The sequence below is a fragment of the Syngnathus acus genome, chromosome 11 (assembly GCF_901709675.1).
Source record: "Syngnathus acus chromosome 11, fSynAcu1.2, whole genome shotgun sequence".
Lineage (NCBI taxonomy): Eukaryota > Metazoa > Chordata > Actinopteri > Syngnathiformes > Syngnathidae > Syngnathus > Syngnathus acus.
This window is the reverse complement of record NC_051096.1, coordinates 1,954,703-1,979,050: the sequence shown is the minus strand read 5'-3', so window position 1 is coordinate 1,979,050 and position 24,348 is coordinate 1,954,703. Positions and strand designations below refer to the sequence as shown.

At 51.0% G+C, this 24,348-nt stretch overlaps 3 protein-coding genes across 7 annotated transcripts; 2 read left to right on the top strand and 1 right to left on the bottom strand.

Annotated features, from left to right (window-relative positions):
• The first annotated feature begins 5,816 nt into the window (after positions 1-5,816).
• Positions 5,817-14,751, top strand: ahdc1 (AT hook, DNA binding motif, containing 1). 5 transcript variants are annotated; one of them, XM_037263762.1, is made up of 8 exons: positions 5,817-5,903; positions 5,968-6,062; positions 6,524-7,626; positions 7,729-9,323; positions 9,402-10,893; positions 11,123-12,677; positions 13,393-13,474; positions 13,788-14,120. In XM_037263762.1, exons 3-5 carry the CDS (start codon positions 6,583-6,585, stop codon positions 10,885-10,887), a joined length of 4,125 nt encoding a protein of 1,374 aa, XP_037119657.1. In that variant the 5' UTR covers positions 5,817-5,903; positions 5,968-6,062; positions 6,524-6,582; the 3' UTR covers positions 10,888-10,893; positions 11,123-12,677; positions 13,393-13,474; positions 13,788-14,120. The 5 variants fall into 5 exon arrangements, with proteins under 5 accessions (XP_037119657.1, XP_037119656.1, XP_037119653.1 ...); XM_037263761.1 differs by having other exon boundaries at positions 5,817-5,996; XM_037263758.1 differs by having other exon boundaries at positions 5,817-6,062.
• Positions 14,752-15,672: 921 nt separating this feature from the next.
• Positions 15,673-20,040, top strand: wasf2 (WASP family member 2). The gene is made up of 9 exons (XM_037264019.1): positions 15,673-15,812; positions 16,879-17,040; positions 17,121-17,255; positions 17,404-17,557; positions 17,772-17,889; positions 18,158-18,279; positions 18,635-18,772; positions 18,842-19,302; positions 19,377-20,040. The coding sequence occupies exons 2-9, from the start codon at positions 16,908-16,910 to the stop codon at positions 19,532-19,534; spliced, it is 1,419 nt and encodes a 472-aa protein (XP_037119914.1). The 5' UTR covers positions 15,673-15,812; positions 16,879-16,907; the 3' UTR covers positions 19,535-20,040.
• A 503-nt stretch (positions 20,041-20,543) lies between these two features.
• On the bottom strand, positions 20,544-24,313 carry gpr186 (G protein-coupled receptor 186). The gene is made up of 2 exons (XM_037264160.1): positions 24,084-24,313; positions 20,544-22,805 (listed from the first exon to the last, which is right to left on the bottom strand). The coding sequence occupies exon 2, from the start codon at positions 22,780-22,782 to the stop codon at positions 21,793-21,795; it is 990 nt and encodes a 329-aa protein (XP_037120055.1). The 5' UTR covers positions 22,783-22,805; positions 24,084-24,313; the 3' UTR covers positions 20,544-21,792.
• Between the last annotated feature and the right edge of the window lie 35 nt (positions 24,314-24,348).

Here is a 24,348-nt window from a genome sequence, read left to right as displayed (position 1 = left end):
CCTGAAGGAAGTAAAAAAATTACGTGTTTCATCGCGGTACTTAGAAAGACTGAGGAAGAAACGAAAATGGTGGGCGTGTCTAAACAACATAAATCTTGTTTCTAATTAATATCTATCTGTTTATCTATTTGTCTGTCCGTTTGTCTCCGTCTGTCTGTCTGATCTGATCATCTTACTCTAGTTTGTAAGCTAGCTAGCTTGTTCATAGCTCGCTATTTTTGCCAAATTGCAAAAAAAATATTTTATCCGTTTAATGGGACAAAAGCAATTCTCGATTTTACAGTTGAATTACCTATCTTAATATATGTTATGTGTTGTTTGTTTTTTGATTGAACTAGTTCACGTTACTATTTTAGATCGGCATCGCGCTTTTACGTTGGAAAACTACAACTACCCATAATTCCACAGGTAATACGCAAAGCTACGGGTCCCCGGATGCCTTTTGACTGTAGGCTCAGTACAGGCGCATTGGAGAGAAACACTCAGCGGCTGGAGCGGCGTGCGTGCTTTCGCTCGTCCTTCCCCCCTGACTCCTTCTTTCGCCCTGTCATCAAACTAGGAACAAGAGGACTGTCAACGCCGGACATTATTTCATCACCGGTTCCATCCCCCTCCTCCCGTTGATGCCGACGCGAGTCGCTCGTGGCGCGAATAATCTGCCCGTGACATGCCGCGCAGCCAGCCCAGCAACGGCGCCTCTAGCCGGGCGAGGAGCGGAGCATCGATCCGCCGCTGAGCACCGCAATCCGGTGGTGAGTGACCGCTACTACATGCACAACTAGATTGCGCCTAATTTCTATATCATGAGGGTCAGCGTATATTTACCGAATATTAATGCATGAATGACGAATTTGGTGTATTTTGAGTGCCACCTGACCATGTGGGCATGCTTACTCCACAGTTCACAACGGACTTTGGGGACTCTTGCATACATGCATGCATGCACCCTGGGGTAGTTTTTGACACACAAGATTCTAGACACTCATTATAATCATGATTATTGGTTTTCATCCCCCTCCCCCCCTCCCTCCAGCTGTTAGAGCAGCAGCAGCAGCAGCACATCTTGCAGAGGCAACAGGGCTGCTTCTGCTGCAAGAGAGGAGAGAGACGCTCATCGTTGGTGATTATCAGCTCTTGTCTGCACTTTGGCGGGGGGGTAATGGCATGAGGAGGTGGGAGGGGGGCGTTTGTGGGGGGAAGGAACGAAAAAGAAGTCAATGTCAGTGTCTGGCCAGTGACAGTTTGTTATTTAAGGGCCCCTCGGAGACGTGCGCTGGCTGTGCTGCGGCTTCCCTTAGTATGCAGACGGACGCTCAGTCAGTCTCTGAGTGTGTTTGTCTGTCTATCTGTCTTTCTTTGAACGTGACTGTCTGTCTATGAGTGTGTCTCACAATGCCTCACCATCATTCTTGCTCCCGATTGGCACATTCCACTTGGGCGTGATGAATAATTCCAAGAGTGGGAATGAAAAGGAAATGGCCTCAGCTTGGAACACGGCTGCCGTCTTGTCAGTCTTAAGTCAATGTCCTTGTGTGTGTGTGTCTACGTGTGTGTTTGTTAGTGTGCATCTGTGTCTGTCTGAAGGAGCAGCATTGTGCTCGCTACCTGTGCGAACGAGACTAGTTGTCATGGCAACGGCCTTGTAGCGCCGTCGACGTCGCTTCTGTCCTCATTGGCGAGGTCAGCACACCTAACACGCGGCAAGCATGTGTGAGCGTGTGGTGGAAGTGGCTTTTGTTTGAGCCCTGCTGCAGTTTGCATCCGTGTGGGTTGATGCCACCGCACACGCATGTGCGGCTCCTGCCGCCGCCAATCTCCGAGAAGTTAAAAAAGTCACGACGATGTCAAGAATCCAGATGATTATGCGGAACAGTGTAGCCAAAACGGATCACAAAACGTCACTTAGACGATTTATTTTTGAGTGGATCATGTTATATTTCACTTTGGGATTGGCTCTTCTCGGGAGGTGTTAGTTTTGTCAACTCTGATGGAAAGGCATGTAAACAAACTTGCTTATGCAGTTGAAGTTGACCAACTTTGCTGTTTAACTCTGCGCACGCACTTCTCGTATAGCACCTCGGCCTCGCTTTGAGCCGGAAAAATCCCTGTTCACGCTGAATCGCGATGCTTTGGTGACACTCGACTCTGCCGCTGACATCCACCCAGATTCATTCAGTATCTCGTCCACCCACATTCAACCATCCATCCCCACTTCACAGGGCCGGTTGCAGCCGGTTTGCATCTGACGGTGGGGAGGGAAACTTCAACCTCTCACCTTTCCGAGGGTGGCGGGAGGCGCGGAGGGGGGAGGGATGATGGAGGGCAGAGGAAGAGGAGGGGTTGCAGAGGTCAAAGAACAGGAGAGCCAGAGGAAGGGTGAGGATGAGTGAGAGAGAGCGGGTGGGCGGGCGAGCGAGTGTGAAGCCGCTGTGTACCTCCCTAACAAGCTGGATAGAATCAGCTCAATTATTAAAGAGGAGTGAGAGACGGGGAGGAACACGCACACGCAACACGCTGTCTGTGTTCGTCTTGAATTTTGTGCGCTTCCACACGTCTGCGTGTGTGCACCCGCGCACGTTTAAAAACAGTCACGGTGAGGAAGCGGGGAGGGAGGGGCCGAGGCTCGTTAGGGATTCTTCTCAACTCTCCTTCGCACGCACGCACCAAGTACGCACACACTGCAAGATCCAGCTTCCCTGTCATCACATCGCTATGAAGAGATAATCAGAGCAGCGAGGGCTCTGCTGATAGGCTTTTTTTTCTACCTTTCCCCTCCCCCATTTCATCTCTCGCACGCACACATACTTGGAGAAAGTGCGTGCACCCGAGGGACGAAAGAATCCGTCCAGGAGATACGTTTGCATGCAGTGTGTCCGTGTGAGTGCGTGTGCTGTGTAAGTGTGTTTGTGAGAACGCACGTTTTCTGAAAGAGGGCGAGCGAAGGATGACGGGAGAGAGAAAGTGGAAGCAGGAGGTTGTCAGTGGAGGAGGGGGCACTGGGGGAGATAAGAGAGGGAGAGTTGTCAGGGAGAAAGCGGCAAGAAGGATGAATGCACTGCGTGTGCGTGTGAGGTACACGGAAGTCGTCACGTGCGCGCGCCGTGGCCGTGACAAGCTGTCGGCACCTGCATCTGGAAGGCTCACGGGGCGGCCATTGTTGCCCGCACAGCCAGCGGCCGTCGCCTCGGCAACGGGCGCTGCGGCAGCGTCTCCCGCGGCAACGGGCGGAGGAAGACGAGTCAGGAAGTCAGGGTCGCAGAGGCGACGAGGCCCCTTGTTCGCGCGGAAGCACGCCGGCCCCTCGCGCTCTCGGTGTCTTCGGGAAAACACCGCGTCGTTATTTTTGAAACGCTCCATTTTTGTACGTCCGTTTTAGGTGCATGGCTTGTGCGAGTACAAGTGCCATTTTGCATGCATTTCCTCTCTCTCATTCCCAGGTGGCCGATCATGTGACACAAACATTACCCCCCCCCATCGCAATCAGGAAGCTGCCTGCTGGAGAGTGGCAGGAAACTGTCAGGCTGAGTTGAAGTTGAAGAGGGGGGGGGGGGAGTAACAGTGAGGATGAAGAGTGAGGAAGCGGCGATACAGTCCTCTGTGTCTTAAAATAACTGTGTTGTAGGTTCTCATAAACTGGGGGGCTTCCCCCCCCCCCCGGGGGGCTTTTTCTAGTTTGTGTTTACATCTTCTTGCCACCTGTTTCATCTTTTGTGCACTTGATGTGCTCGACCCCCAATTGGCGCGCGAGCTTATTTGCTGTGCGCTCATCATTAGGAACTTCCTGAGGATAAGTACGGCCCGGGACACGGGAAAGTTGGACTGAGTTGCGCAAAAGTTGGGCTCGTTCGGCTTCACATTTCTTTGTGGTCGATGCAAATGTGATAAAAGTCAAATAATCAAATAAAATAATCATATAATTGATGATGTCATTGATCTTTTTCAGTGCTTGTCTTGCTGTCTCCAACCTTCCGCTCTTTGGCCCCGACTCGCTTCAGACAAACAGGCAAGTGTACGTTTGTCCTTATCCATGTGAAGTCATTTGCAGGCTGTCAGGCGCACTCCAGGACAACAGGTGGCACTCTAACTTTTAAGCACCATGCCTATTCCGGCCGCAAGTGCCGCGTGGGTGTGGCTTTCTTGCTCGCGTTATTGTCTCTTTTTCGACAACAGGTCCACGCCACTCCGTCCACTGTCACTTGTGTTTCTGCGCACTCGTCTGACCCACGTCTTTGCCTCCCTCTGTTTCCCCGTTGACCTCAAGTCCACCCCCCCTCCGTCTCCTCCTCTTTTCTTTTGCTCTCTCCCATGACTCCCCCAACTCACCCTCCCTTACACCTCCCCATGCTGTTTCCATGCTGCTGCCTGTCTCTTAGCAACAACTGCACACCCGCCAGAGCTCTGAGTGCTTTCACAAACACACCCAGGAAGACGTGCACACTCGCACACACTCTCGCGCACGCGCACACGCAATGCTGGGTCCTCACCAAGCACTGCTGGCAGGCGTGTACGTCTGAGACAGATGAGAGGGAGTGCACATGTGCAGCACAGTGCTTGTTTCCGTGGGGGGCAACGGGCCAAGAACTTGTGCGCGGTTTTACGCACTCGCACACAAAAATGCGCGAGTACGCAGGCTGTTGTGTAGTTGCCTTGGTCACACAACCTGCTGTGCACGATTTTTTTTTTTTTTTTTATCCCATTGGTGGCCGATTGATGCCAAAAGTGTTTGGTAAAAACAATGAATCATAGCACACACACACACGCGCGCATGCATTTGCATGTGCGTCCTTGTGTGTTTGTCTTTATGTGCAAATGGGGACGCGCGTGCCGCGTGTGGGTGGATGGAGCTCTTGCGGCATATTTGCATGTGTGTGTATGCATGCGTGCATGCGCGCGTGCGCGTTGTCGCCGGCTGTCACTCACAGCGTGCAACGAGTGCGTGTGCCTTTAATTCAAGCATGTGTTTGTGTCTGCGTCTCGCGCACACACACACATGCTGGTCAGAAGGATGATTAATTAACAAAAGCCGTTAATTAGAGGAGGGCGGAAGAAAGTGTCGAGAGTCGAGGATTGATAGCGCTGAGGTTGGAGGAGAGGAGTCGAGCCGGAGTGATACGGATTTTTTTTTTAGGCTGATGCCGATATTTGGCCGACTAAAATTGCATATTAATTAGCAATTCATTTGACTGAAAGTGTTTTTCAAATGTACCTCCCGATTTGTTTCAACTCCATCGCATCTTTTTCCACATTTTGCCTCGTACTTTCTCCCACATGCAAGACACTCGTCCTCTCCCCTCCGTTCCTTCGCTCCCTTCTTTCCCTCCCCCTCGCACGCTGCCGCCTCACTAATCACGGCCATATGTTGGCCAGGAACACGCAGAGGTGTTGCGCCGTGGACGCCATCGTGTGTTTGAACGTGTGCATATGTGACCTACACACAGACACACACGCACACACTGTCACCTCGATGTCTTTATCCGCTTTGCACTTCCCTCCTCATCACCCCTTTGGTTCCCCCTGGTGGCTGCTATTGTTTTCATACAACACAACAACAACAACAAAGCAAAAACAACAGTTTTCATTTATTACCACAGCCAAAATATTAGGACATATTCTAAATAAAATACATCTAAATCCACGCTACAGTGACTCCTTTTTGCTAATACAAATTTCTCGCGCAAAATGACAAAATGTCCACTTTGCCATTGCAATTGGACAAAATGTCCACTTTGCAATTGCAAAGCAATTACACGGGCATGTCACACTCCCACACTCCCGGACTCTCATATTTCTCCTCTGCCCTTCTTCACCTTCAGCCCAGCCGCCTCAGCGCCCGTCTTGTCTCCCGCTCTCGGCTACCATGGGCCACGTGAGGAGCAGAAGGGATGCAGTTGGGCAGAGCCAAAGTGCGCGAGTTGCTGCTGCTGCCGCTGCCCACTGCAGTATTGATGACCCAATGATCCCCTGCAGAACTCCGCCAGCCGGGCAGACAGAGTGAGGTGAGCCTCGGAATCCGAATCAGCCGGCGAGCCGACGGCGCCGACCGCTCGAGTGGGACGCGAATGGTGAGTGCGGCACTAATTGTCGTGCTGCCACGTGGGCGGCAGGCTTCATAAATTGAAATATATGATGTTTAAAAATACTGGAAAAAAGTATTTACAGCAGGTTTGCTGTTTTCGAGACTCACCTGACACCAATTTTGTGCATTTTTGGGGGGACTGAAACTTTTGTTACAATTCATTTGAAGTGAGAAAGTGAATTTGAAAGTAAATGGATTGATCAATATCAAGATGGAGCAATCAATTAATCACAACAGTGCAAGCTGACCAAATGTCTCTTTTAGTTCATCTGTGGGTTGTGATATGCTCGATACTGCTGTTTTGGTTAGCAACAGCGGTTGACGAACTGTCCTTCAACTCACTTGCTACTGTTTGTTTGCTTAGTTAACAAAATGCCTCCCGACTAAAATAATGTACGGCCGCTATTTGAGGAAAGGGCGTGACTGATAACATGTTTGCATCTTCAGGTCTTTGAATCTTCCATAGAGGACAAGAGAGTCGAGGCCCAACCGAGTATGTCCACTGGATGAGCGATCTCTCGGCATATTTACGCACCGGACAAACTGGCCGTCTTGTGTGCGGCGCCGCTGAGAAAAAAGACTGCATCGTCCAAGGGCCTGAGCTCTGGGCCGCAGGGCTCCTGGCTCATGATGTCCTGCCGCCAGTGACTGGCCAGCCCTCCTCTGCAGCCCCAGCGCTGGCCAACGGCGTCCACCCGCAGCGCAGGGGCGGGCACCGCACCTACCCACCCAATCGGGCGGTGACCGGCGCGGAGCCACCGGCAAGGATGCAAACGCATATGGACACACAGATGCTTTCTCATGCTAGCTCGGACTCTTGCGGCTCTCGGGAGGCCCAACAGTCCAGAAGTCGGAGCACGACATCACCTCAGCCTTTGATTTTAGCGCTTGGCAATCATCCGACCTCTGCCAATCAGTCGGCGGGGCGGACCCTCGCTTCAGAAATGAACACACCCGCAAACGTTTGTCCCGGCACTGGCTCGTCGCCTCTCGTCGTGGAGGCCGAGAGGAAGTATGCGCTGCGCAGCTCCGGACGGTCCCGTTTCCCGTGTAATGTGCGCAAATCCTCCCGCCTCCGCCGAATCCCGGAGGACCCCGAAAGGAGAGCGGAGAAGGAGAGAGAAGATGAGGAGGCGCTAGACGCTTCTGAGGAGAAGTTCTGGAGGCTTAAAGAGGAGCAGGTGGAGGAAGCAGTCACAACAAAGGAGCAGCTGACCACAGAGGCCGTCACCCCCGCGGCATCCTCCCCTGTAGCTGCTCCTCTTGCGCTAACCGTCCCCAAAGCCGTCCCCAAAGCCGTCCCCAAAGCGCCCCCAAAACCCGGGCCCAGACTCGGGCACAGACCTGGACCTAAATCTCGCTCGAGGCCCGCTCCCAAGTCAGTTCAGAAACCGGGTCCTAAAAGTGTCATGAGACGCCGTCTGGCAGCACAAGCCGCCTTGCGGTGCGGTGCCACGCATCTGCCGCCGCCCGTTGTGCCGGCACCAATCGTGAAAAAGGAGCTGGAGATTTTCTCTCCCACTGGCCGGAGGTGTGGACGTTTTGTTGGAGTGAGTTATTTTACGTTAGTGGTGCCAATTTTGCATGTCTGGAACTGGTGTCGAGGCAACTTTTCTTGACCTGTGTTTGATACTTTTTCCCGTGCTGCACAGGTGAGGAAGATCGTGGTCAAGGTGGCTCGTATTCCCTTCAGCCTTGGACGGCGACAGAAAAGCTACAAGATCTCCAGTGTGGAGACCATCACGGCACCAGAGAAGGGTCATATTGGCACCGCGGCGGGCCCGGAGGTGGTTCGGGAGCCCACGGCGCTCCTCCGCATAAAGAACAACGGCAAGAGCGTCATGGTCATGTTCCCGCCCGGAGAGCTGCCGCTTATCGTTAAACGCAGGCGAGGTCGACCGCCCAAACAACCGGCGCTCATGATACCGGGGGAGAGCCCTGCTCCCTGTGGCGACGGAGAGCAGGTCAAGAAGCCCCGTAGGAGGCGGCGGACTAAACTCCCCTGCCCCTATCCGTCCTATGTCGGGGACACGGATGACGTGAAGACCGAGTATGGGGATGTCCTATCCAAACTGGCCTTTTTGAATCGCCAGCCGCCCGCCACCGGCCAATGCTCCCCCCCTCACTGCTGGGCACCCGGCGAGCCGGAAAGTTTCCATACCCCCTCGGAAAACCCGGCAATCTCCACCCTGCTGCACCGGCTCACCGGGTCCAGGCGGCCACGGGGCAGCAGAGGAGGGGGCGCTGGGAGGGGTGCGGCTGGCGGCAGCGAGCACAACAAGAGCACCTTCTCTGAATTCTTTGAGTCCATCGGCAAGAAGCGCAAACCGGGCCCCCTCTCAGAGGACGGATTACCCAGAAAACGGGGGAAGGGTGTCGGCAGAGGAGGGGGTGTGGTCGGAACCGAGCCCGGGGCTGAGAAAACGGTCAGAAAGAGACGCGTGAGGAAAAATGGCACATTGAAAGGGGAAGGAGACTTCGTGGGACAGGAATGGCCCAACGGTTCCGGGGGCTGGGGTGACGAGGGCGCCGACAAACGCTACTGCGGATCCACAAGGGGGGGCTTTTCCTCCTGCGAGGTCGGCAGGAGAGGCGCCTACGGCCGCGGAAGCAGAGGCGCCCGGCAAACCGGGGACGATTCGCAAAGTTTGTTTGCGGGATATTTTCGATCTTTGCTGGACTCTGATGACTCGTCCGAACTTCTGGACATCTCGCAACCAAACGCACGCAAAGCTTCATCCGCTCACGGTTACGAAGCATCCGGCCCGCCAACCCCTCAGCGGTGGTCCATATCAAAGTGGGGGGCCAACGGGGCAAGTTCTGCGGCAGAGGGTTCCATGCAGGCGCACTGTGCCTCTGCCGGGCCTCCTTACAACTACACTAGCCAGACTCAAACGTCCCCCACCCCTTCCAACTATCCAAAATCCAATCCGCCGTCCCTCTCGCAGTCCCCCGGTTCCCCCCACCCTTCGGGCTACGGCCACTACTCTCCCGCCTATGCCGCCTCCTCTTGCGCAGGGCCCCAGAGACCCTCAGACTGCAGTTTCTCTTGCAAGACCGGAGTTCACGAGCGTGGCCAGCCGGGCTACTACCAGGCGGGGGCCAGGAAGGGCTTCGGTGGAAGTCCCGCCACAGGGCCCACGTCGCCAGGTGCCGGCTACATGGCGGTGGCCAAAGGCAGCCCCTTTAGCTCCTCGTCTTCACCAGAGTGTTACAAACAGTACAACAGCAACCAGTGGAGCTTCAGGTACGTCGCTCGGAGAAACCACGCGACAAGAAAATGTCCCGTTTTCTAATGTCAATGCCTTGTGATTATCTTTTGTAGACAAGGTTATGGCGGATGGTCGGCAGACAATTTTGGGCCTCACGCTTACGGCGACTACGGCTCCAATGAATCAAAGGACATCTTGGACATCTCCAACTACACCCCGCAGAAGGCCAAGAGACCCCCTTTCCCCGAGAGTCTATCGGAGTCCTCCTCCGACTCCTCGCATCCCGGCTCAGGAGGGGCCGGATGCGGACCTCCTCCCTCCATGGGGCCAGTCTTCAGGCAGAGTGAAACGGCCAGCGGGGAAGGGACTCAGTCCAGCCTGTCCAGCCTGGAAAAACTGATGATCGACTGGCACGAGAGCGCTTCGACGCCGTCCTACAACTGGAGCCAGAGCGTCCTCTTCCAGGGCGCCGGGACCAGCAAACCCGGCCGGGGGCGCAGGAAACGCTCTGAACAGTCGGAAAAAGAAGGCGGTTCCGTTTTACACTCGGATTCCCCATCCAGTCCTTCGCCGACGCTTAGTCCCAAGCGGGGCGGGGGACGTGGCCGAGGGTCTCGAGGAGGCAGAGGGGGGATGTCGGCGTGCTCAAGAGAGCGCCTTTCGGGATCCAAAGGCAGAGGGAAAGCTGCTGCAGCTTCTTCGGCTCTGGAGTCTTCTGGTTTATTCCAGGAGGGTTTGGACTATTACAGCGGGGACAGTAGCAGCCTTTCTCCCTTGGCTACTCCCAATTCGGCACCCGCTTCCAGTTACCTCCAGGATCCCTGCGAGTACCCCTCCCCCTATTCCGCCCACCCCTCAACACCATCCTCTGAGGAGCCATATCCAGCCTTGTACCCCGGCGAGTCCTCGTCCTCCCTTTCACCCGGTGTTTCCTCCCCCCCTCCCCCTTACCCTTCCAAACCGCAATCCTACCACCTCGCCCCCTGCAGAAACTTCTCGCCATCCTGCTCCCCTTTACCGCGGGTCCCACCCCACTGCAGCTCGGCAATGAGCCCCTCATACCGGCCCCCTCCCAAAGAAGTGCCGTTCTCTCAGTACGACTCCCCCAGTTACTGCGGCTCCCCCTACTGGTACGGACAAACGTCACACAGCGGCACCCCCAGCCCCAGTACGCACCCGCACACCAGCCCGCACGCCAACACTCACGGGACCCTGCTGGCGAGCCCCAACGCACACATGAACCCGCCGCCGCCTCACGACCCGCAGCATCACCTGAGCTCCCACGCCAAAGCCTACGCCGCCCAGGCGCACGCCAACAATCAGCCCCATCACCCAGCGCAGGCCGCCGCCCACTCGGCGCCCTCGCTCTACGATGAGTGTGGCGCCGCGGTCGCCCACAAGCAGGAGCTGATGGCGCGTCAGGGCCTCCTCACGCCGTTTGCCAAGAGCACCCTAGAGGACGACCCCGGCGCTTACTCACTGTCCCAGCTTTCCTGCCAAGCCATGGGGCACCGCTACCCGTCGCAGCAGGGAGGCGGCGTGCTGTGCCAGCTTCTGGACCAGGGCCACGATGATGGCTTTAGCGTGACCAGCCTGTAACGGGAGGTGAGTCATTCACGTACGTTTTTGAGAGTTGCCCACGTGTCTCCAAACAAACCGTTTCGGATGCTGATTGACATAATCCCACCCTCACATTGGTTGTCTACACTCGTGACTTGGTCGCTAGCTCAGGGAAGAGCCTCCGTTTTCATTTTGCGTTCCGGCTCTTATTCCCCAACGTCTCATGTCACTTTCTCTTTCTCCCTTTTTGTCTTTCTTCCTCTTCTTCTTGCAGGTGCGTTCAATCTGCTCCTTTTGAAGCATTCGTTTTCTTTCCCTCGCTTTTGTACGCTTGACTTCTTTGTGGAAGGCTGAAAGGGTGAACATTTTTAGCTGCCAGCTTTTTTGGGGACAGCAGAGCTTTAATTCTCCGGCATTGACAATCAAGATCAACCTACGAACACACACAGAGACAGACGCATGTGCACAAAAGAATCATGCAAGTTGGACTCCAAACAGTTCCACTTTTTTTTCTCCCCCCCCTCCAAACCGTCGTTTTCTTTCTCTCTGCCGCCCCCTTGTCCTTCCTCGCCGTCCCCGCCTCTTGCCGCTGTGCACGCTTTGAACACGCCCGACGTCCCCTCCTCGCGTGGACCACTCCCCCGCTTTTCTTCAAACACCAGCATCTGTACATAATCTCTTACATGCTCTGTCTTTTGCTGTTTTCACTCCACTCAAAGGACCCCAAAGACTGTGTGTGTGTGCGCGCGCGTGTGTGTGTGCGTGTGCACGTTTGCGTGACTGCAGTCATGCATGCGTGCGTGTGCCTATGGGGTCCTACCGAGTGGGCTTCTTTCACTCTCTTCTGTTCCGTGGTCTCGTTGTTGTTGTTTAGTGGGTTTTTTGTGGCGCGACCCCCCCCCCCCCCCCAAAAAAAAAACAGTTGTATATCTGTTCGTTACAAATGTATGTATGTATGTATGTACCCGAGGTGCAAAAATATTTAAATACACATTCTGTTCTTGCCATTGGTAACAGCGTGTGCCTAGTGTCTAATTCCCCCCCCCCCTCCCAAAAGGATTATGACGAGCTAGCATGTTGGGTTTCAGTCCGGCTGTCTGGGAGCGAGTTCAGATGAGGACATCGTTTGGGAAGGGGAGGAGGAGGGAGGCGTGATAGGAAGGGATGACTGCGAGAACGTCGGGAGTTGTTTGGCATTTGTTGCTCCGCTGGCTCGACAGACGGTAGTTGATTGGCCGCTTGTTGTGTATAAACTTTGTCAACAGGCTGACACAAACCATTGCCTTTACTGTAACATTCCCGCCGCATCGCAATAGGAGAGGTCTTCTAAAGACAAATTGTCTTTTGAGCACCCTGCAAAGTGTTAATAACCATTTTCTGCTGTTGCTAGGTGATCGCATTCACGCCGCGCACGCCGATCTTTATTATTTTCAATCCAACCGGCTTCCATGATGATATTCAAACAGTGCAACTCAACAAATTTGAATTCAGCATCAGGCCTTACTTCCACTTTTTAATATTCATGCGTCTGTCTGTGGCTCCTGAGTTGCTTAGGAGCAAGCTAACGTAAAAATACTTTCTAATTAGCAGAACATTGAATTTAGAGCATATTTCTTTATAAAACACGAGTCAAAAAAGTCATCCCTTTAATGAAGGCTCAACACCAAAACCTTGCAAAGGACTTGTTTTTAATTGGAAACAATGAGGTCAAAAGGTCGCAGGATGGTGACACCCCAGCCGGAGGCTCTGCTCCATCGAGCCGGAGAAGAGCGATGAGCCCAACGCCGATTCCCCTCATGGAGGACAAGAGTGAGATCTACTGGCTACCGGTATGTCATATTTCATTTTCAATATATTCCAGGAGACATTAAAAGGATGAGTTTGCAGTTTCAAACATTTTTGAAAAATCATTTAAATGCAACCCCCCTCCCCATTTGACTGCAAATTCCTCCTTCATTTGAATTTCTGCATGCAGCCTAGACCAGGTGAGATCAGATTTTGCATCTGTTCCCCTTGTGTCTCTTTTACCATTTGGCCTTCGCAACCTCCATCAACGCAGCGCCTCAAAGAACTCACACACACACACACACACACACACACACACACCTTTTTTTCCACTCTTTTCTGCACAAGGCTAAACTCTGACTCATTGCAGTGATTCATAACCCCCCACCCCGCTACTTATCTCTGTTGCCATGGTGACCACAGAGCTCAGTCTTGGTTGGGGCGGGGGGGCTTTATATTCAACGGTACATGATTTGTACGTGGCCTCTGTAGTTTTGGTGTCTCGCCGCAGTCGCCAAACTTTATTGTGCTTTGGCATACATTCAAGGACTGGCATACACACAAACCAATTGATGAGATAGAATTTTACTTTAATGAGCTGGTCCTACTTTGGACTAATTATATTAACTTTGATTGTTGCTGGTCTTTAGGCCCAAGTGCACAAATGAAGACTCCTTTAAATCTATTCATATTTTTTTTTGGTTATATAGATCAAAATACATTGCACTAGGGTATATAGTCATGTGTTTGTGTACTCAGCCAGGCCTTTGGAGCTGCAGCCTCGAGCCAAAGACACGCCGTCTTTCTCTGCAGAACTCCACCGTATCGTCCTCCACCACAGGTAGGGTGTATACAATGGAACCTCTTCCATGTTATTTACACTCAATGTTTTTCCTACATTAAGCTTCTTCCCGTCAAAGATAGTCTTCGGTCTATGTGTATGACGATAAATCACACGTGACAGACAGTGTGTTTCATTCGTGTTAAGTATAGTGTGTATGCGTTGCCTTTTTTCGCGTTCAATTCTCCAGGGTTCTCGCCATGGGTCAAGACAAGGCGACCCGTCCACACGCCCACACGCCAATTTTGCTGCCGTGTGCAAAGGAGTGGCTGTTTCCCCTTGCATACACGCTGTGTGTTGCCTCTTCCTTCAGATGTGCGCGAGAACGGGACTGTGCGTGCCCACCCCACCAAGCCAACGCAGTCCTCAGCTTCCACCCAGCATGGACCACTCAGGACCGTGTCGTCTTTAGGCTGCGCTGTCCAGCGTTTTGATTCCAGCGGCGCCGCTGCATATGTTGGTCGCCGCGGCAACGCTTTGGCCGGTCGCCACGTTAACACAGGCCTTGCCCCCCCCCCCAGTACAGGACGTACGGAGAAAACGCACGGCAGGCGCCGAGCCGGTGTGTCCCAGAACCGGTGTGTCGCAAACCCTGGCGGGCATTGTGGCAGAGTTGGGGCACGGTACGCATGCACACAAAGCTCTTGAAAAAAAAAGGGGTGAGAAGCAAATATACCTTAGAGCCCCTCACAAACACAAAGATGTCATACTCATACTTAGGTTCCTATAGCAACAGAGCTCTGCGCCATCCATGGCTGCCATGGCAACAGTTCCTTCAGGCTCAATTACAGCCTGTAACCACAAGGGGGCCCCATATAGCCACTCTACAATCAACCTATGCGACTCTTGAGTACTCATTATACTACCGAGTACTAATACCACGAGTACCTATGAAACATAACATTTCAATTGACATAATTACAGAACAACATACATTATACCTTTTTAATAGATAACGAATACATAAACTAAATATACAAAATAAAATAATCTAAATTTGAAGGAATAAAATCACATGTACATTGTTTCCAAAGTAGATTTTAAAACTATAAGGTAGACAAAATAGGACAACCCGAGTCTTATCAATGCTTGCATCAATCAAAAATTAAGTATTTTTATGTTTTCGCAGTGTGCAAGTGTATCTGGTGTGTGTTTATTCCGCCACCTAGTGGACAAAATGCATGGCCTACTTTATTGGACTTTTGATTTGTAGTACAGAGAACTTAACAAGCCAGCAAGGATATAAATAGTGCAGCAAATAAAAGATATTAAAAACATCCACTTGCTAGAGTCGATGTAAATTTATTTTATTTGTATGTATATATTTGTGGTTTTCACATATTTGACACAGCCAAGAGTTTATAGCCAAGTGTATTAAATTTAATCACTGTGCAAATGCACACAAAAAGGCAGCTGGGAACATTCTGTTTTGTGTCTTGTTAAATTCTGTGTCAAGCTGACATGAGGTGTACTCATTGCTGTCTTTATACGGTCATTTTTTTCAGCTTGTTGCACATGGGAAGAGTCCAACGAATGAAAGTGTGTCACAATGGTGAGTTATGCTCAAGTTGTTTTTTTTAGTAACATGAATGGTTTAATTTACTGTCTTGGTGGGTCTACTAGAAACGGAAAAGTTACACATGTGTTTGATCCGTGAGCCATGCATCAAGATTGTTGCTGACAGCCTTTTAATGCTGTGCCCCAATTGCAAGACATGATTAAGAACAGATGCAATATAGGCTCTGAAATTATGACGATTATATTATTTTATTTATATATATTATTTAATTATTAATTATTTAATGAAAAACACCGCTTCCGTTATCCCCCTTAAAACTAATGGCGTTGTGTCTTATAGGGTGTGTGTACAAATTTGTTTATGACCAATAGTAACCCACTTCTAGCTTTGACTTATTGAGGGGAAACGTTACTTTGACCATGTTTATCTTCTGAAATGAACTTTTATTCGTCGTCGGGGCCCAATCCTGTCATTCCTCGGACGCGCTCCAACTCGCCGGAGCGCGCATCGGAATGCGCGCCGCTGCCCTCCAGCATTTACGCAAATAGCGCACAAATGCTCGCAACAACATTGCGGGGGAGTTACGCTAGCGTAAACCACCATTCCGCTCATGTGACAGCCACCTCGGCCAATCAGCCTTAGGAGCTCGACCGCTCAGCCAATCAGCAGCTGGCAAACTCGGGACCTTGCCCTCGCCCGCTTGCTCGCTAGTTTGCCCAGTACGCGTTTGCCTAACTGACTCACTGCTCACATTTTCGAGTGGAAAACTTTTCAAAGTTGGACAAACAATACAGCTAGAGAGTGAACTTCGCTGTAACGGTAAGCCCAGAATAAAAACACCCTGCGATGTTTTGTTGTGGAAATAAACGAGCATTTAGCCGGTTTGGTTCGAAACAAGAGTTCGTGTACAAGTCACTTCCTGCTCTTGACAAGGCCAAGAAGCCAGATTGCATTCTGACTAGTTTGAGCCAGCTTCGTTTCGATTGACGCTCTTCGTGCAGTTTTAAGTTTGAAAATAATGCCGCTAAACAACGCTTCGAGATTTTGGACGTGCTTTTAAAAAACAGAACTCGTCCAATTTGTCAAGTCCACCGCGGGTTAGCAAATGGGGCGCGGCCAGAGACTTCATGGCCCCTGGGAAACAACAACGTTCATTCCGAAGTAAACAATATGGTGGGACTTTTCGACACGCTTTTTTGGGACAATATTTACCACAACGCAAACATTTGACACCCTCACAGGGGATTAAAAACTATTGAAAGGAATTGTGTCAATGATGACTAGACCACTGTTGGGCGGCCCTGGATGAAAAGCTTATAATTAGACAACCGAAATGGGGAAAAGGGAGCTGTACTTAAAAGTCACTGCATTGGCTTTCTGTCAGTTGTCATTATTTTGTGGACATATATTTTAGTGGGGTGTTGTTTCTCGGTTTCTAATTATGACTATCGTAGGGCAGAGCATAATGGTTTAATAATAAAATGTCTCAGAGAAAAGCAGCTATTACTAAAAAAGTTATACAAATCTCTAAATTGGAGGGCAGCCATGTTGTTAGTGTAAGCAGTGGACCTCACTTTGAACTGACAAAATTGAAAATAATTGTTGATCATGTATGTTTTTGTTCTGTACCCTTGGCACACTGAGAATTGCCATTGAAACTTGTGGCGAGAAGAAACCTTGAGTTTTGCTTCTGCTTTATTCTATCTGTCTATTTATATATGTGACTACAACTCACATGCAACTAAGAGGCCTGTAAATACAAATATTCCTGACCCATCCACAATATGTGAAATTTAGCCTTTTAGAGGCCATGTAGAAAAATAATGTTTTATAGTTTTATCGAGATCCTCTCTCCCCACACTCGAACTTTCTTTTTTTTTCTCAGGGTCTGGCCATCCTTTACCGGCCACCGCCATGCCTCTGGTGATCAGGAACATTGAGCCGCGGTACGTGTGCCGCCAGCCCATCCCGGCGAGCATCCGCAGCGAGCTGGAATGCGTCTCCAACAACAGCCTGGCCGCCGTCATCCGCCAGCTCGGCTGGCTCAGTGAGTGCTCCTGCTATGTGCGCCTGCCAATGCAAATACTATCACGGCAGTCAATATCATTGTGTTGGTGCACGCCACAGGCAAGCAAGCCGAGGATGTATTCAGGGGGCTCTTCAAGGAGGCCGAATTTTTTTCGGACCGGGTGGAGGCGCTCGGGCAGCGAGTGGACAACCTGCAGTTGAAAGTCACCCAGTTGGACCCCAAAGAAGAAGAAGGTAAGTAGCAAGGCAAAAACATCACTTTTGGCTGACAAAGTATTGTCATCCACGTTAAGCTTAACGTATCGGTTTCCGAATATTGGAGCATGTTTAGGATAATGGTACGTATAAATGCATAAATGGCAATCTTTTGTGCGTGTGCCAGTATCTTTGCAGGGCATCACCACTCGCAAGGCCTTCCACAGCAGCCTGACGCAGGACCAGCAGATGTTCACCCGGCCCTCGCTACCCATGCCCGTACAGGACACCTACGTTACATGCGACCCGCCTCCGCCGCTCAACCATCTGAGTCCGTACCGGTACGACGCACTTCCTTCGGCTGTCGCTCGCCGTACATTCACCAACATGTCCACGTGTTCCCGCCACTTTGCATTATTCATCGAAAACATTTGGCAATAAAGGTTTTTAAAAGGGGGCAGGGTCACGACCCATCATGATAGTGGACCCTATGGTGTTTGCAGTCTTATGCTCAAACATGTGTTTCTTTTCTTTTTCTATTTTGTCGGTGTTCAGCGACGATGGAAGGGATGCTCTGAAATTTTACACGGATCCCTCGTACTTCTTTGACCTGTGGAAGGAGCAGATGTTGCAGGACACCAAGGACATCATGAAGGAGAAACGAAAGCACAGAGTGAGCAGCACACCAACTGGCTCCGTTTCCTCAAATGCGTGTCACAGGCGCCACCATTCAGGAAGTAGCTGCAATTACCTCAGTTTGCTGGGGTGGACCGTCAATCGTCTATTTCAGTACATGAGTTGAACATAGTTCCGTTGTTTTTAACTTTAAAGTACAACACATTTGAATTTAGTATTTTTAGAATGCTCAGTGTCTTTTGGCCACCATTTTTTAGCACTATCCATACTTTTGGTTAAAGCCTGATCTGACTTGTGTCGAGCAGAAGGAGAAGAAAGACCACCTGAACCAGCGGACCCTCAACCCGCGTAAGATCAAAACCAGGAAGGACGAGTGGGAACGCCGCAAGATGGGCGCAGAATTTGTGGTGCCCAAGAATGAGATGATGTAAGTGGACGTGACCCGTTCATGAAGGTATTAGTCTCGTCATAAACAAAACGTGCGTGGCCCGATGCGGGATGTCCCCTCTTCCCTTTTGTTTGCTTTTTCCCCACATACTGGTCACGCGAGCGCCATCATGAGACAGACTTAGTGGCGCCAGCACGCCGTCGTCGTTTTGAACAAGCAGACAAATTGAATGACAAAGCTCAGAAGAGTCATCTGAGTTTTGTTATTCAATTTGTGACGTGATTTAATTTTCTACAATGAAGGCTTTCATTATTTCAAAAAAAAATGACACGGCCACTAAATGTGGCATTAATGAAAATCACACCCCAATGATGGGTCCTGCGTTGCATTCTAGGAGCTCCTTGGACGGTCTGAATGGCAGCTTGGGATCCGGGGACGAGGGACTGGATTTGAGCATGGACTCCTACGCGTACGACCCGCCGCCACCGCCCGGCTCCGATGACGTCCTGCCTCCGCCACCCCCCGACATGACGTAAGTTGCGCTTTGGGTTGGGGATGTGCCTTCTCATTCAAGAGCCTCCGTTTGCTTTGTCATGTGCAGGTACGGTGACGCCGGCAACCACAAGCGCATCAGTATCCTGAGCCCCAACCACCCGCCGCCGGCACCCCCCGTGGCCTCCCCTCCGGCCAACTCTCGCCCCCACCTCTCCCCTCCTCCCGCCCCTCCTCCCCCACCCCCATTGTCAGGTTTCGGGGCACCACCGCCTCCCGCCGGCTTTGACGGCCCTCCTCCCCCTCCCCCGCTCTTGTCCCCGGGCGGCTTCACTTCGCCGCTCGCTCCTCCCCCGCCGCCCGCCATGTCTGGCATGGGCCCACCTCCCCCGCCGCCCATGCCCACCAGCGGAGGCCCTCCTCCTCCGCCGCCGCCCCCTGGCCCACCACCGCCCCCCTCCTTTGGCGTGCCCGCGCCCCATCCTCCCGCCGCCGCGCCGGCAGCGCCCAAACAGCAGCCGGCCCCCGAGGGCGACGCCCGCAGCGACCTACTGCAGGCCATCAGACAAGGTAAGGCGCTCGCACCCCCGACTTCTTTGTGATTCAAGTTGACCTTACTGAGTGTCTTTGGCTTTGCGGTCCAGGCTTCAACCTGCGCAAGGTGGAGGCCCAGCGGGAGCAGGAGAAGCAAAATCACTCTGGCAACGATGTGGCTGCCATCTTGTCGCGCCGCATCGCCGTGGAGTGCAGCGACAGCGAGGATGACTCGTCTGAGTTTGACGATGACGAGTGGTCCGAGTGAAGGCGCCTTCCTCGTGCGTCGCCTCGTCTTCAGGTTAGCACAGAAGATAAAGTCCCACCTCATCACAATCACATTCCTTTAATTCTTCTTATTTATCAATTCAAGCTTGTTTTTTTTATTGCTTTTTTCCTGCTTTAATGAGAGCATGTCCACTATAAGCAACTTGTCGTCTATCAAAGATAAAAATATATATATATATAGATTTTTTTTTTTATGTGGAAGCACATTTAAGAACCTTTTTTTTAATCACCTAGCAGTTTGAAGTAGAACCCATACACAACTTGACATGGAAGTAGCCAAGTGACAAAATTGTGGGGACCGCCTGCTTCTCAAATGCCTTTTTTCTTTGCTTTTTGCTACATAAAATTTCAAATTTGTATCTTCACGTGCGGCTAGTTTTTCCAAAGTGACGATGTTAATTGTTTTGTTTATGCTCCCAAAGACTGTCAAAAAAAAGCATATATATTATCTGGGTAAAAAAATAAAATGAAGAGAATACATTTGCAGAATTTATCCCAGTTTCATTTTGTTGTTATGCCTTTAGTGGCTGACGTGCATCTTCAATAATGTCCGAGTTATCAGTATGTGTATTTGTGTTACATAACAAAGTCATATGTGTCTGACTTATGTCAGAAAGAGAGGTTATCATATTTTCAAAGTCAAAGTCAGCTTTATTGTCAATCCCTTCATATTCATATTTTAACAACAAAGTTGTATTTTCTCAGAAAGGTTGTTGACCTACAGTCCCCCCCCCCCCTCCCTTCCCCAAAGCCCAAACCCTAATCTTATACAACCACTGAAGGCAGTGTCACAGCATTATTGCAAACTCAAACGAGATGCCGACAGCTCAAGCACTCATGAATGCTCTAAAAGCTTCCACGATCCCTGAGGGAAAAAATGATGACATCATCCAGTTGGAAAAAAAAAAATCATATTTATTATTCATCAGTATAAAATATTCACTCATTTGACAAAAAGGTTGTGCAACATACAGTCTCAATGGCTGAAAAGTGCCTTAGAAGTAGGAGAGCGTGTGCAAAAATAGAATCGGAGCTCTCCATTGGAACATTGTGTTTGCAAAACACACATTTCAAGTACATCATCACATTATTATTATTAAGCCTTTGGATCCAGTGAATTCAGCAACATGACTCTCATTGTGCCCCCGAACTCCCTCGCTCGCTCCATAACGGCACAAATGTCAATTGGGTGGGCGGGCGGCTGATTGTTTTCACTGAGGGGGGGGGATCTCGTGCAGCTACAAGTGGGCCCGATTGTTGGCACGGGCACGGAGACGTCTGGTAGTAGTGGGAGTTCCTCCAAGATGGCCGCCGGCCAGAACAGTTCAGAATGTTCTGATGAGCACGATAAGGGAGGAGGACCTCACGTCCTGCTTCTAAAAAAGAAACGTGGGAGTGTGGAAGATTTCACACTCCGAGCGCTAGTTTGTGTTTAGCGCACGACTGGCATAGATTGTGACCTTGTTTGGCGGAGCCTGTTATTATCAAAAGATCATTCCTGCCTTTTTTAACAAAATAAAATTGCACTTCATAACTCTTTAGATGTGACTTGAAACAATTCCAAAGAAACCTTGGTTGTAGATTCAGGATTTGGAAAACATTGATTTGACCTCTCCAAAGCCGCTTTCATGCGGTCTTCTCTGCAAATTGGTGCATCAGAAGCAACAGGACCTCTTCCAAGGCCACACCATGCTTATTGAGGGGGTATCCAACCCCTGCATAGTTCTGAATTTTCTCATGAGATAAACAACAAGGCAGGGAAATCCTGGATTTACACCAAAACGATGGCTTTTCTTCGACTCATTTTCAGTTTCAATTCAAGAAGTGAAAATGTTGCCAAGTTGGCATTTCAGTCATCATATTGTCTTGGGGGTAATCCGGCAGCGTTTTAGCCTGGCGGATGGCAGCAAAACAGCAAATCAAGTTGCTGTGGAATGAATTGGACTGCCAAACTACTGGAGAAGAAGAGAAAATGCAAGAAAAGTGCGTTTTCTGGACCTGCCTTTTATCTTCTTTGAGGTAAACGTGCCGGCATCATGTAAAAGCGCTCTCATGATGGCACCGTTAACATCTGGCTTTTGCCCCCAAAACAATATAGTATGATGGCTACACACAGTGTGTTGTCATTCTTAGATCTTTTACAACCTCTACAGAATGGGAAGGTTTCTCCGCCAGATCCAGGATTTCAGACCTGGGATTGTGTCCCAGAGTTTCTCATGATTGAGTCGACGCAAAGTCCTACACATCTACAGGGCAGTGCAGCTGGGTGGCGTGGCTGCGAGGGCAGCAGGCGTGCAGCAGAACCTTGCGTATGTCTTTGTTCCTCAGACTGTAGAGCAGCGGGTTCAGCAGAGAGCTAAAGGCGGCGGGCACCAGGGTGGCATAGGTGTACAGCGGTGGGCTGGACGCGTCACCCAGCAGCCCCCACAGCGAGAAAGGCATCCAACAACCCACGAAGACTCCGAGAACCAGCACCAAGCGCGAGAAACCTCGCCCGCCGCCGTGCTTGCCAGCCAGCGACTGGCTGGAGGGCAGGAAGTGCCTCTGAGTGGCGATGGCGTGAGCGTGGCGCCGCGCCACCCGACAGATACCGACGTACAGCTGCAGGGTGACAACCACCACCACCAGGAAGCCACCGCACAGCAGCGAGAGGTACGTCCGAGTGAGGGGAGGCGCCACTGAGCAAGAAGCCGGCTGATCCAAGCAGTTCCAACCCATGGCGGGGCCCGCGCCTATGACGCAGGCACCCGTCCACACCAGAAGCAGGAGCAGGGCGGCACGCCGGCGAGATTGTTCTGAGCCGTAGGTCAGGGCGTGGCTCAACGAGAAGAAGCGATCCAGGGCCACGCCCATCAAGCTGCACAGCGAGGCAGTCAACGAAGTCACCAGAAGACCCGACGTCACCAACTCGGCCCAATCGCCGGGCGCCAGGCAGAACAGGAACAGGAAGTGGGCTACCAGAGCCACACCGGCCAGAAGGTCGGCCAACCCCAGGCTGGCCAGAAGCAGGAAGACGGGAGCGCGCAGAGACGGCGTGGCCAGGATGGTGGTGACCACCACAGCGTTCTCGGCAGCGATGACGCTTCCCGAAATGCACAGGGCCACTCCCCACGCCGTCAGGGCCGGGGTTTCCCGGGCGGGCGGTCCGCCCCCTTGGTGGTCCCAAGCAAGTAAGGCGTCCGCGCCCGAAGACTCCTCCCACGGCAGCTCGGACGCATTCAGCCTCATGACCACGAGACAGCCGCTCAAGCCTGCATGAGGAAAGTACTATTACTTTTAATGCATGATTCTTTTCTACAAATTCAAGGCATTTCCCCATTTTTTAGGCTCTTCCCTCCTCCAAGCACAACCCAGCCACCGAAATCTGGAATTGTTTTAAAGAATACTGAATTTGATTAGCCTAATAGCAATTGCCTGTGTGCTTTTGAACAGAATACCACACTATTGATGACAAATATTAATAGGCTTGCAAAAAATCTTTGCATTCACATCATGGTCCTCTGCAAAGGTTGAATCAAGGCAGCTGGACTCTTGTTTGTTTTCTATGACTTAAGCAAGTATGCTGTTAGGCTAATGATGTGAAAGTGCCCAATCTAAAACTCAATCCTCATATCATGAATGAACATTTTACTGCTGAAAAAATACCACATTTGTATCTTTGAAATTAGTGTTAGTGCGATTAAGTGCTGGGGAGTGTTGCGGCCTCATAAAACTGTCCCCCCCCTTTCCCGTCCCATGGATGTCAAGACACTGTGTTCGGCCTGCGGGCACGCGCAAATACCAGCGTGCTTCCCCACTGCCAATTAGGTCGCTCTCGTGCCTGATTTGAGTGCAACCCAATCATCCCGTCATCCAGATGTTAATATAATAATGATGATTATTATTATTATGAGGTGGCCCGGTGGTGCACTGGGTAGCACGTCCGCCTCACAGTTAGGAGGGTGCGGGTTCGATTCCACCTCCGGCCATCCCTGTGTGGAGTATGCATGTTCTCCCCAGGCCCGCGTGGGTTTTCTCCGGGCACTCCGGTTTCCTCCCACATCCCAAAAACATGCTTGGTAGGCCGGTTGAAGACTCCAGATTGTTCCTAGGTGTGAGTGCGAGTGCAAATGGTTGTTTGTCTCTGTGTGCCCTGCGATTGGCTGGCGACCGGTTCAGGGTGTCCCCCGCCTACTGCCCGATAACGGCTGGGATAGGCTCCAGCATTCCCGCGACCCCTGTGGGGACTAAGCGGTTCAGAAAATGGATGGATTATTATTATGATGATTATTCTTATTACTGAGCCCAAAGTAGAGGGTGATGCGAGGTGTTTGTGAATAGATAGAAGGCAAAGGGGGGTATTGCACCCCTTGTTGTGTAACCTATGTGCCATTGAGAATGAACCGCAATTTTATATATATATATAAATAAAATTGCGTATATATATATATATATATATACACATATATACACATCTATATATACACAGATATATACATATACACACATAAATAATGTATGTATGTGTATCAGTACATAGTCTAATTTACCTCAGGAATTGGATGGTTTGATGTCCTCTGTGGTTAACGTTTATAATGTAAAATCCAAAAAGATGCAATCAAGCGGGCTTCTCTCTCTTTTTCGCTGTCCTTTGTGCACTTCTGATCGGGGGAGATCCTCTTGGTGTTCCCGCTCCCGCTGTACTGGAGAACAGTCCTCTGCTCCTCCTTGTGGTTGCTCTCAAGCAAGAATGGATGCTGAGGTTCTCCGCGCGCCGTCCACAAGAGCACGACTGTGACGTCACGGGCAGGAGAC